Source organism: Schistocerca nitens, chromosome 2 (assembly GCF_023898315.1).
Source record: "Schistocerca nitens isolate TAMUIC-IGC-003100 chromosome 2, iqSchNite1.1, whole genome shotgun sequence".
Lineage (NCBI taxonomy): Eukaryota > Metazoa > Arthropoda > Insecta > Orthoptera > Acrididae > Schistocerca > Schistocerca nitens.
In genome coordinates this window covers 533910815-533923806 of record NC_064615.1, presented here as the reverse complement: position 1 = coordinate 533923806, position 12992 = coordinate 533910815, and the positions used below count along the sequence as shown (strand labels likewise).

The 12992-nt window shown below is 37.2% G+C and overlaps 1 protein-coding gene across 1 annotated transcript; it reads left to right on the top strand.

The window, feature by feature from the left end:
• The first annotated feature begins 6205 nt into the window (after positions 1 to 6205).
• On the top strand, positions 6206 to 7349 carry LOC126235138 (uncharacterized). Its single transcript, XM_049943871.1, has 2 exons — positions 6206 to 6286; positions 6828 to 7349. Exons 1-2 carry the CDS (start codon positions 6206 to 6208, stop codon positions 7347 to 7349), a joined length of 603 nt encoding a protein of 200 aa, XP_049799828.1.
• The last annotated feature ends 5643 nt before the right edge of the window (positions 7350 to 12992 follow it).

Here is a 12992-nt window from a genome sequence, read left to right as displayed (position 1 = left end):
AAGCAACTTGTCACTGATATTGAATGCATATGTTATCAGATAACATGTATTGTCAATTACTTTTCACACATTACACAATCAAACTCCAATTAACTGATAATTCATGTGTGTGTTGTGAGATAAAAGCAGTAATCTGAAAAACTTAATTGCACAGAAAATATTAAGTATACAAGTACCTGTAGTCCTAAGTAAATATTAAGCCACTAATAGCAGATAAATGGCAGCTATACATGATGTTTAAAACAACTGTCACAGATTCCTATGGGTGATAGTAATGGTCAAAACTATAAGAAAATTTCCTATAATGATACATCCAGAAATCAATACTTCTTGAAATATGGGCCAATCTGTTCTCTCACTTGGATCTGCCTGTTACATGGAAGTAGCCACTATAGGCAGTGTTTGCAAAGCATACTGACACATCCTTCAGCTCTTCTCAGCAGTGAATCATGCACATGCGTTTGGATTGTGTCACGTGCAGCTAGTCACATGCTCCTGTGATGTCTGCACATTGTCATTGGGCTGGGCATATACCATCACCTTTAAATGTCCCCATAGCCAGGAAACCAACAATTCAGATCTGATGAACAGAGAGGCCATGCTACAGGACCTTCTTGACCAATCCACTAATGATGAAATGTTGCTGTGAAGTTCTTCACATGACTTGTAGAAAACAGTGTGATACCATTTTGTGCATAAACCACAGTCATTGTCTTTCTGCAAGGTTAATATTCTCCAAACTTGCTGGCAATTCAGTGTGCAACAGTAAGATGTCCTACACCATCAGATACTATACATTACTTATCACAAGTAAAATGGCCAATATCTCAGCAGGCATCAGATTCTGTATTTAAAATTATAGGACTGTTTCTTCTAGTTTTGACCAACACTATCTCCTGCAGGAATATGTGACATTTATTTTTATATACCGTATAGTGTAACTGGAAGATAGCAGCTTTTTTCAAAGTAGTAGCTCCCTTTCCCGATTTAGACAATTAAATTTAAATGCAAGAATAGCATTAACCAGTATATTGTATTTTATTTTTAATTCATTGTAATGTATCTATGATTTTTTGTCTTTTTAGAATATATAACTTGACTTATTCTAGATGCATGAAGGTTCCCCTTCTTGATGGGATCTATGGAACACTTTGAATGAATGAAAGAATAAATAAATGGAAACTCTCACAGATTTTTGATGATTCAGTGTAAATACTCACTGGAAGTTTAATTAAAAACTAAATACAAGAAGCATTTTACATTATTCAAAATCCATTTGTGAGCTTTTTTATAAATAATTTGCAAAATACATCACACAATCATGTCTAGTCTCCATTATGATTTGATCATATAACTTAGTGTCATCAAGAAGTGGCGTCAGGTTTGGGAAAGGAAGTGAACTTTCATCTCAAAATACACTAATTTTTCAGGAAACACTAGACTCAAATTTATAAAATAAAAAACGAAAATAAAACAGTGAAATTATCTGGAGTGAGCATTAACAAAAACCTCTTTTGGGAAGGACACACATATCATTTGTGTGGTAAACTAGCTTCTGTAATTTTTTATTGCATAAATTAGGAAAAAAATGTGAGCAAACAATTGTTACTCCAGCTATATTTTGATTTCTTCCATTCCCTTCTGTAGTATGTAATACTGAAATGGATTAGTTGCTCAGGAGCAAAGTGTACTTTCAGTAGGCAGGGGAAAACAGTTAGATATCTATTATGATCAACACCCAAGGAGTCCTGCAGAGACTTTTTTAAATATCTTGGTTTAATGACAGCACTTAGCCTCTACATACATGGCTGTTTAATATATGGTGCAGAAAATCAGTGTAAGATGTAAGATGTAGGTGTGGCATCTCTGGCACAGAACGCCCTATCTTCGGGAACTTTTTCTTTCGACTAGTGAGTCTGGCATGAACTTTCTGCTTGCAATATGTGTAATAGCCATAACTGTCATATGTACAAGTGTTCAATAAATGTATATTTCGTATCAAAGTGAGTTATCTCTTGACTAATCTCCCATGATAAATAGATATGTATACACACCAGAAATGGTGACTTGTTGGATTTATGTTCTTCAAGAATTTCTATAATCTTGATAATTATAATTAATAAGCAAAATATTGTTCAATAAATTACTGTACTCAACTTGTTCAGTACCTCCATATTAATGTAACAGTATATTACAAGCATGTCTAGAATATTTTTACAATAATTTTTTTCTTAAGTGATAAAGAGTACCTCATTTTTGCTGTTGCAAACATACTTACTTTCTGTGACCATATATGTATGATAACTGAGCATTGTAAAAATCATGACTCTACTGTATACTTGAAAAAGACAATTGTATGAAAAATATTGAAGATGTATACATATTTGCTTCCAAAATAGGCGTTCCATCTGCAAAAATCAAAACAGCACCAATTTTTGTCATTGAAAGGCTGAGAGAAAATCACAGTGTGTTCCGTTTATGGTGCAGAAAGTATAATAAATAAGTAAATTAAAGAAAGACCTGAAAACCTCCTGAAAAAATGAAACTGTAGTGTTTTAGAGCATGAAGGTAATTACAACAGCATAACAACAGTGAGATAATTATTTCACTCAGAAGTCTTTGTTGTAAATCAGGCCTTTCAACATCTTTTCAAAAAATATTGAACAAATGCAGTAGGTGGGAAGCCAGTGAAGCATGTAGCTCAACCAAAAGATTGCAGAGCTCCAAAATGAATCAGCTGTCCATTCACACATCTTGTTCTGTAGAATCCATAAGGGAGAGGAGCATTTAGTGTTGTGAATAAGTAAAAATTATTGTATATTGTTAGCCAGAGAAAGCCAATGTAGATAATTTCCATAAAGTGTACAAACAACCACTTTCCACACACAGTCTCTGGCTGCTGAGGTCAGACTACCAGAGACTGTGGTCATTTGTATATGAGTTTTATTTGTGAATATTTCTGTGTGTGTGTGTGTGTGTGTGTGTGTGTGTGTATTCTCTATTTCTGACAAAGGTCTTGTTGGTCAAAAGCTCACTTTCTGACAGTCTTTTTATTGTGCCTATCTGCAACTCAGCATTTCTACTACATGGTCATTAGCAACTATCCTTTTTATAAAATTGTTACATTCTGTACTGGATTTCTCATTGATACTTGTAAGAATTACTTTCCCTGTATATTAGGAGAAAATTATCTACTTTGAAACAAGCCACTGCTCTTCCTCTTGTATTGTTCAGCTGCATACAAATGCAGTGGTGGGTGGCTTAATACAATTAGCAATGATATAAGTACAACTGTAGCAGAGAGATATATGTGGAGAGGTCAACATAACAAATGATTCCTCAAGAGGGGCAGCTGCCTTTTCAATAATTACACTGACCACAGCCTAGATGACTGGCTGATCTTACCTTGTAATGTGACCATGCCAAGTTGGTACTGAATATAGCTGAAAGCATCATGAAAATGCTGTAGAACCTGAACCAGCAGATGATTTAAGATGTACACCAACTGTCAAACAAAAGCCTACACACACAAGTATTAAGTGTGGAATCTAGGAATACACTTCAGCCCTTTAGAATAATTCCTGTAAGGACTGCAGAGACAATTACACCATGCACAATATGCAGTGTAATGGTACATACCTTCTACTACCTCTTCACTGTGGCTTCCAGAATATGTATATAGGTGTAGAAGATATAAACCACAGATGTTATATTTCTCAAAGACACAGAATTCTACTGTATGGTTTAAAGATAGTGACACAGTCTTGGGTAAAATAGTCTGTAACCTAATTATCAAGTTGGGGACTCCTCAGGAGGATGTTGTCACCAGAAAGTGTATTTGTAATTATACAATACATTATACAGTTGTGCTTTAAGAATTATTTTTCTTTCTTGTCATACTTTCTAAACTCATAAGACTGGACAGAGTCTTGCTGTGGCTTCAAGCAACAAAAGGCATTCTCACACAATCTAGTATGACTGGAGCAACTTGACTCCCCCAAGCTGCTTACAAGCACTTACAGGCCATCTATTGGCAACCAGATTCGTAACTGTCAAACGGTACATATTTTCTCCTTGTTTCTTTTAATATTGGACCGTGACATGATCCATATTAATATGGCTATTGGCTCAAGATGATCTTTGATCACTGAGTGGCAGGTTGGTTGTGCAGTGGTCCTTACCAGATTGGAGAATCGCAAGGTCAAGTTGAAAATTGGACCCATGCACACAGGAAGTAGAGTGCAGAGTGTGAGCTGCTGTGTCTGGTGGTCAGTTGATTGTATGTGTGGCAGTTAGTTCAAGTGATGAAGAGCAGGTACAGAGAAGTGTTTCTGTGCCTGTAAAGAGAGAGTGTGTATGTGTGTGTGTGAGAGAGGGAGAGAGATACTGAAGTTATTTGTGCCCTAGTGAGTAATGCTGCTTGGTTGAAAGCAGTTGAAGGCACTGTGAGGGTTTGCTGTGGGAAGTAAGTGGATACATTGACTTCAGGTGTGGCATGTTGAGAGGAGTCATTGTTCGTTGAATGGGGACATGGCTGTGTATTGAATCCCACTCTGATTTCACTGATGTTTGCAAAAGCTTGGAAATCTGCTGTAAATGTGGTGAACAATGTGGAGATTTATTTAATTTGTTGAGCACTTACCTTTTGCTAGTTTGATATGAAGTAATGAATGTGGTCTGCAAATGTAAAGCTATTGCCATCCTGGCTTTCAATGGTAAATTTTCTAACTGTTGTATTCAGGAACTAGCTGTTATTGGCAACTGTAGATACTTGTAAATTACTGTGCTGTTAAGGTGTCACATGATGATTTTTCAGTTCTAGAGTTGCACTGATGTTAATAGTTTGTGCTTCCAGAATTATGACCACAGTCAAATTGTTTGTTTTAATTTACTGTGCCGCTAAGGAAACTTTGAGTGATAATAACTAATCTTGAAGCTCCTTCGCCTTGACTGATATACTAAAATTTAGCTTGTGTTTTTGGATTAAAATTTTAAACCAAGCAAGTCATTGTAGCTGGTCTGCTTATTTTATATTTTAGTGCTTAAGCAGTTTACATGTGCTGCAGGAAACATTCTCTATTTTTTGATTTTTTGCTATTTAGTTGGTGGCATGTGGAGACCATGGTCATGCAGGGGCATGGCTAGTTGCTGGTTTTGTTGGATCACAATCTAACCAGTCCTTCATGAAGACATGTCTTCATGTGTTAAAATAGTGCCTGTCTGAGCTTGTAGCACTAATTTTTAATTATTTGAAATACTTAAGTGTCTATGCTTGAAAGGTGTTTGCATATGATTGTATTATGGCATCTGCCTATTGAAAACACATAAGGAATTTTTAAGAATTTTACTCTGTTTAAATCAGTTAAATAAATTAAATTGTAAGTTTACAATTTTCGTATGTAAAAAAGGAAAAAGGTACTGGTATTGTATTGTATTTTAATTTATTGATTCAAGTAATCATAATATTGTATAATTTGCACATATGATACTGGACAAGTCAATGGAGCTGTACTGAATTATTGTTTAAGGGAACTTCTCAGGACTGGATATTTAATGTGCAATAAATATTTAATTGAAGGCAGTTACATGTTGTTTAACACCAGCACATTTTCTGCTCCACAAGTCTAGTTCTGCATACTGTCATAAATAAATCTGTTATTTTACTTAATGAAAGCTTTGACCATCTCAGTGGTAGCTAGAGTGTGGTTTTGTGCAGTGGGGTGGTTCTGATTTTTTTTTTTTACCTCTAGTTTTAATGGTTGACACCTCAGATTATGCTATTGGTGTATCTTTGCAACAAATCAAAGATAATAATCTGCAACCATAAGCATTCTTCTCCAAGAAAGTGACAAATGCAGAGAGGAATTACTCAACCTATGACAGAGAACTCCTCGCTGCCTACTCAGCAGTGAGGCACTTTTAGTGCATGCTTGAAGGACGTGATTTTCCAATTTACACCTTCATGTTCAAGCAACATTTGGACAAAGCTTCTCCGCATCAGATCCAACATTAGTTTAATTGGACACTTCACCACAGACATATGTTACACTATGGGGAAACAGAACCTCACAGCCAACACTTGTTTATGGATTGCTTCAGTCACTATACCTCCAACTGTTACCATGGAACAAATTGCAGAAAGCCAACAATGTGACAAAGAGTTTCCACACATCAAGAATACAACTCCCTTGCACTTCAAACAATAATGTTGCCAAATGGTAAAGAACTTATTTGTGACATAGCTGGAGATATGATTCACCCATATGTATCTCAACAACTACAACAAGCAATTTTCAACTTGCTACACAATCTAGCTCACCCTGGTGTTCAAGCAACCATTAATCTGGTGAGGAAGCACTTCACTTGACCATCACTAAAAACAGATGTGAAGACCTGGACTTCATCATGTGTTCCTTGCCAGCAAAGTGAAGTCTGGAGACACACCAACAGCACAGTGGGACATTATCCTCAAACGACAACAAGATTCAGTCACATGAATGTGGATATAGTTGGGCCCCTATCTCCATCACAAGGATATCGCTGTATGCTAACAATTATTGATTATTTTTCCCAATGGCCAGAAGCAATTCCATTAGCTGACATCACAGCAGAAGCAGTTTCATTTGCCATAGTCTCAACATGGATATCTCGTTTTGGCGGCCTCATATCATAACTACTGATTGTGGAAGGCAGTTTGAATGTCAACATTTCAAATGCCTCACGAGCACACTGGGCATTTTCTACACTAAAACTACAGCATATCATCCTGCAGCAAATAGAAAATTGAACAATGGCATCATCAGTTAAAATCAGCTTTAAAATCACAGATGTCTGATGACTGGGTTTCGAAGCTTCCTCTGGTCCTGTTAGGGCGTCGCTCCCACATAATCCCCCAAGTCAATACCTCACCAGTGGAAATGGCTTATGGTTTAGCAGTTAGCTTACCAGGAGCATTTCTGAATGAACAGAAATTAGTAACTGACACACCAACCTTCATCTTCAAATTGAAGGAACAAATGAGGAGTCTAAGACCAGTTCCAACAGAACATCATGACCACAAGATCTTTATTCACCAACAACTGATGACAAGCGAGTTCATCTTCATTCAACATGATGCTGTCCGAACACCACTTCAGCCAACATATGATGGGCCATATCTAGTCTTGTCTTGCAATGACAAGCACTTCAAGGTGGAAATGCCAACAGGAAAACAAACCATTAGCATTGACCGATTGAAACCGGCCTTCCTTCTGACAGGCTATTCAACATGGAAGACACAGCAGGAAACACCATTTTGGATATTCCATCACATTTCATTTCAAAGACTGTCAACCTTCAGAAGACAATAGACAGCAATCAAGCCAGTGCACCTTCACCACAGATCACCAGACCAAGTTGACAGGTCACCTTCCCTTGAAAATACATGGACGCTGTCACTGTGGAGGGAGTGTGTGGCAGACTCAAGTGTTAGTATTTGTAAATTATATCTCTGAACTTTCTTTACATTCTTATTACTTAGAAACTGTTATCATCTCTGACCTTGTTCACATCAACCATGTCTTGAGTATTCATTAAACATATAAATACGTCATTTCTTGTCTTTTGTGGTCCTTCTACCATAAACCATATTACCAACTTCAATGGGTCGTGCACATGACAGGTGTTTTTATTTATGTATTCTGACACATACAGTACTGTCTCTTGATAAATTTTCACACTATTTCTTTCTTCTACCATACGTTTTCCCCTGCTCTGATAATATTCTGTTGCAATTTGACATCATTCTGACCAGTGCTGTTATTTCTACAGTGTTTTGAAAGTTCAACTTTAATTATAATCACCCTGTATATAGAAATTAAAGACAAAATATTAGAGGAAGGTAGTTATGGGGACAGCAATTATTGTAGCCAAGAGGACAGAACTGTAATAGGCAGGCTCATAAGAGTGAGATTTTACCAACAGACATCAGTAGCACAGTGAGTTGTTATGAGAATGACAGGAAATATAAAAATATGCATAAATAATGAAGTTTTAGAAGTGATTTGGGACCATTATGGTTACAAAAGTAGTAATAGTAGAATGAAAGGTACACTGGAAAAAGTATGTATTAGTTTTCATATAGAATGGTGGGAAGAAACAACAAAAAATTGAGAGAAATTTGAAAAAACTGGTACACCAATCAGTATTATGCAACCAAAGGCACAGACATACTTAAAGAAGTATAAAATAAAAGACATGGGATTTGAAGAAATTTAGAATGACTTTTTATATCAGGCAGAAAATAAAGATGATAATGAGGTACAGGGAAGGCCATATACTTAAACTGAAACTGGTAAATGGGAAGGCAATTGTTTGTTAGAAACACGGAGTCCAATTTCTGATGTGTCAGAAAAATTAAGGGATATAATAAAGCACAGTCAAGATTTTGTTGAGTTGCCAGTGATACGAATTAAGGTTAGAAGAGCTACAGGGAGATACAGTAAAGTTTTGAACAAGCAAATGTTACTGTCATTCAGAATTAATAACATACCATTCATTCAGGGATGCACTATAATGACAGATCTGAGAAGTGATGTTATTTGGGGCATGAAGTGGATTGTAAAATATAAAGTTGGATCTAATCTGGTAACTAAATATATAAGTTTTACTGAACCAAGAAGTGGTATTTCACCTTATATCAAATTGACCATTGCAAATGGCATGAATAGCAGCAATCATATCAGGGCTAAGTTCTTAGATGATAGAGGATATACTGAAGAAGAGAAAGATAGTTTACATGAGAAGGGAGATCTAGAATATTATGATTTAGTTGAAACAAAATTAGGAGGTGCTGAAAGACTTAAAAAGAGTCAGAAAGATGATTTTAGGAAATTTTTATGGGAGTAGTGTGATGTTTTCAATGAGTACCGGTAACAAGAAAGAGAGAAGAATTATCATCGTAAACTTAAGCTAAGATGATACGAATCATTTTTTATCAAAGCTTATGGAATATCGATATATAGATGGGAAGCTGTAGAAAGGGAATTACAAAGGATGAAAAGTGGGTAGTTACAGAGAGGAGTTGCAATGACTATAATAATCCACTCATTGTAGTATTAAACAAGATGGAGAAATAAGGCTTTTATTAGATTCCAGACAAGTGATCACCTTAACTTTTCTGCTCCAGAGCCAATACTGACATTGTGGGGTGTCACCTCATGCCACCTATGTACCATTCTTATTATTAACTGGTAACCTACATAGTATGTTATGGGCCTCTGTAATCTACCCCTCCACATCATTTGTTGAATGACAATTCTTTATGGTTAACTCTTTTAATAAGCTTCAAGAGGAGTAAGATTTACAATAAACTTTTTACTTATCTTCTTTTCTCATAGTTAGCTCCAGTTCTTCACATCTAGGGGCTGATTCTTGGAGCTGAAATTTTTGATGTTATAGGGTCTCATGGTTACAATTCATATAATAAATTTGAAGTGAGCCTGTGCTGTACTTTCTGTTTTAATCAAAACTTTATTCTCTCACATTTTTCAATATCACACTGTCCATACAATTGCCATGTCAACAAAGCCAAAAATTACATTGTTCTTCCCAAAAATAAAAACACTTCTGATCCCATCGGAGGCACTCTCTATTTGCTAATTCACTCTGCAGTACTAACAATATTCCAAAGGGCTTACAAATTTTCTTGACAAGTGACTTTCTATTAATTAATATTATTATTCTATAAATGAATCCAGAAATTAACATAATAAATAGTGTTAAGTTGCATAAATAATAACAGAAATTTTAAGTGTGCCAAAAATTTTGTAATTTCAAATGTTTCTAAAAAAAGTAATTTAAACTGTACATTCAATGCCAGTACATATTGATTGTAATAAAGAAAATAAACTAGTTTATTTTTACAGATTTTAGCTTGAATTATAATACATTGTGTACAAAATCACATGAAATTTATTTTATAAAAACAGCTGAGATAATATTAACCTATTCAAAATTTGATGATATTTCTGGTATCAATTTCTTCTGTTGAGGAAAAGTAATGCTAGAGGAGGGTGTCTCTTAACACCCTCAGGTAATGATTGCTAAAGTTGACACCATTAAGAAAACTTCATGTCGACTGTTCTCCATTTGAGATTGCTGCCACCCTCAGAATCCCAAAATTGTGGCATTGTAATTGCCTGATGAAGTGTTGTTGTGTTGTCTGTATGAGCAGGTGACAGATTAATAACTGTAATTGTACTTATATTTAAGTGCATATTTGAATATCAGTCATGGTCACAAATGTTTACTAAATGTTTTTAGTGTAGCTTTCCTTCTATTCATTACATTATATTAAAACAGCCTTAATTAAGTTTCATATTCTTTGCTACAAATATGTAGCACATTTGATGTCTGTCTCTGTAAAGGATATTCATGAATCATTGTTACATTCATTTCAAGCAGTGGAGACTCTAAGCAGAAGTACCAACAGTGTAGGAAAAGGCAGATTGCTATTTACAGTAAAGAAGACATATTAAGTTGCATAGAGGCACAATTAAAAGACACTTACATAAGCTTTAGGCCACAACCTTCATCAGTAAAAGAGAGACACGTGCCATTCATACACACAAGCAAACACATGTCATGCCCAAAATGCTGAAGTTGGCAGTCATGTATGCATGGGGTGTGCTTCCTTTCAATCAAAATTTATATTGTAGCAGCAAATCAATAGGGGTTGTGCACACCTGTGAGTTGTCAGTACAGACAGACAAACAATAAAACATTTCCCCTCTCACATCCTCTTAACCTGCAGAGACCACAGTACTTACCTCTCTCTTTTGAGATAAGTGGCCAATTAGCACACATTTGAATACATCAATATCAATTAAAATCAAGCACATTTCAAAATATTACTGTCATGTAAATATTTTTGTTTGTTACTGATTAGGAAAACTATGCTCTTAAGAAGCTCTTAACATTACATGACTGTTTTGGATTTGACTGTTAGTTACTAGATGCATATTTTTTGGGCCACAGGAATACTTGATTTGAATCACATGTAGGCCATATATGGCTTACCATCTGTATAGTGACAGCCATTACAGAATTGATTTAATATTATAAAAATTTGATTTTTTATTTTTCACTTGATGTTTGCCAGTGCCTTTTGCCTGGCGGCTAGTTTCAGAGTGTAAGTCATGTTGCATGAAACCAGACAGAACCACTTTGAAACTCACATGTTGAACCATCAGCAGCTAAACTCACATGCTGCTGATGAGTTAATGCTACCGAACTGTGCATCTACAATTTGGCTGTCCAATAGGGAGGGTTAGAGGTGGTCATGTGGGAGTGGAGCTGTGGCCAGGTGCTGGGAGCAGACACGCTGTCCACTCTCTTCTGCTGGCAGCTTCTGACCCGACTAGACGCTCTCCTCTCCTGCTCTCTTGGGCAGCAGCCCATTCAGTTTCGGCGGCTTCTGTAGGTCTGCCTTTTAACTGCATTAAATCACCATGCCCTTATAAAATGTTTAACTTCTTCACCTCAACGGGTGCCCACTGCTTTCCCTTTCTCACCAATCCTGACACTTTAATATCTGGTGTGAGAAGTGGGATTGTTCACCGTTAGGCCCGCCTTATTGACCTAATTGCAGTTCAACATGCCGTACCCAAAAACGCTGCCAGTAGTACTTCATGCTTGACGAGCCAGATGCAATGCACAATAATGAGCGCATGCATTCGTGGTTCACCATGCAGCCTTCTGCCATTTCGGCATTCTCTCCTAACAGCTGCCACAGCAAACACTAGGCTGCTAGCGTGACCAGGTGTCTCATCGCGCCATACAGCCCTCCGCCACAGCTGCCATTCCCAGGGAGTCTGGTGGTACGCCATGCTGTGGGCAGTCACCTTCCATGCCGTTCAGATGTAGCATGGTGGCATGTTCTGACCATCCACCGCCACCCAGGAAAGAGGCATGTTCTGGCCAACTAGCTGAGGCACATCACACAGCTGTCGACACAGCCAATATCATCTTCACCACTGTTTCCTGCTGCCATCATCCAATGGGATGCAGCCATCGATGACCCACCACTGCCACAACTACAGCTTTTGTAAGATTGTCGATCAATTTCCCCTCACCGCTGCCTCCTTGCTGCCAGTTATGCCAATATCTTGTCGAGTGTAGAACCTTCTTTTTCTTGTGCTCTAATCGTAATGTTTTCTGCGAGCACTAGGTGTCCTAATATTGTAACCATGCCTCAAACCTGTAGTACCACCACTGGAAAATGGAACTCCCCACCTATATAAAAACCAGATCTAGTAGCTGCCCTTCAATTAGAAATCGATAAGTTAATGTTGAGAAAGATAGAATTGACAGAAGAATGCCAAAAACTGCTTAAAACCCAGTCTGACAATCTAAGTGCATCAGAAACACACCCTGCTGCACCACAAATGATGGCTGCAAGCACCTTAAGTAGCACAGTACCCCAGCCATCGACTGTAACTTTGGCTAACAGTTTCCCTGCAGTCAATTTCATTCCGATGTTTTCCAGGAAACCTAATGAACAAATAAATTCCGTTCTACAAACTGTCCGAGATGAGGCCATGCTTGTGCTTGGCCAACTGATTTCCTATTAAATGTACTCCACCTTAGATTGTCAGGTGACACGTGTACATATATCGAATCAATTCATACCCTTAGGTACACCACCTCTTTTGCCACATTAGAGGCTGGGTTGTAAGGGAGATATTTGGACAGGCTTGACGCCCGCTATTACAGGGACAAGTTGTCCACCCTCCGCTAGATGCAAAAGGAGGATGTAGAGATATTTGCTGACCAAATCCGTGCTGTGTCTTGCACTCTAGGTTCGGATTCCATCCGTAATAAGGTGTTAATTGAGCAGGCGGAAGCCCACTCGACTGATGTATTTATACGTGGAATTGACCCACATGTTGGAGGAGAGGTAAAAATAGCATCACCCACCTTGTTTCATGATGCCACACGACTAGCATTGATGC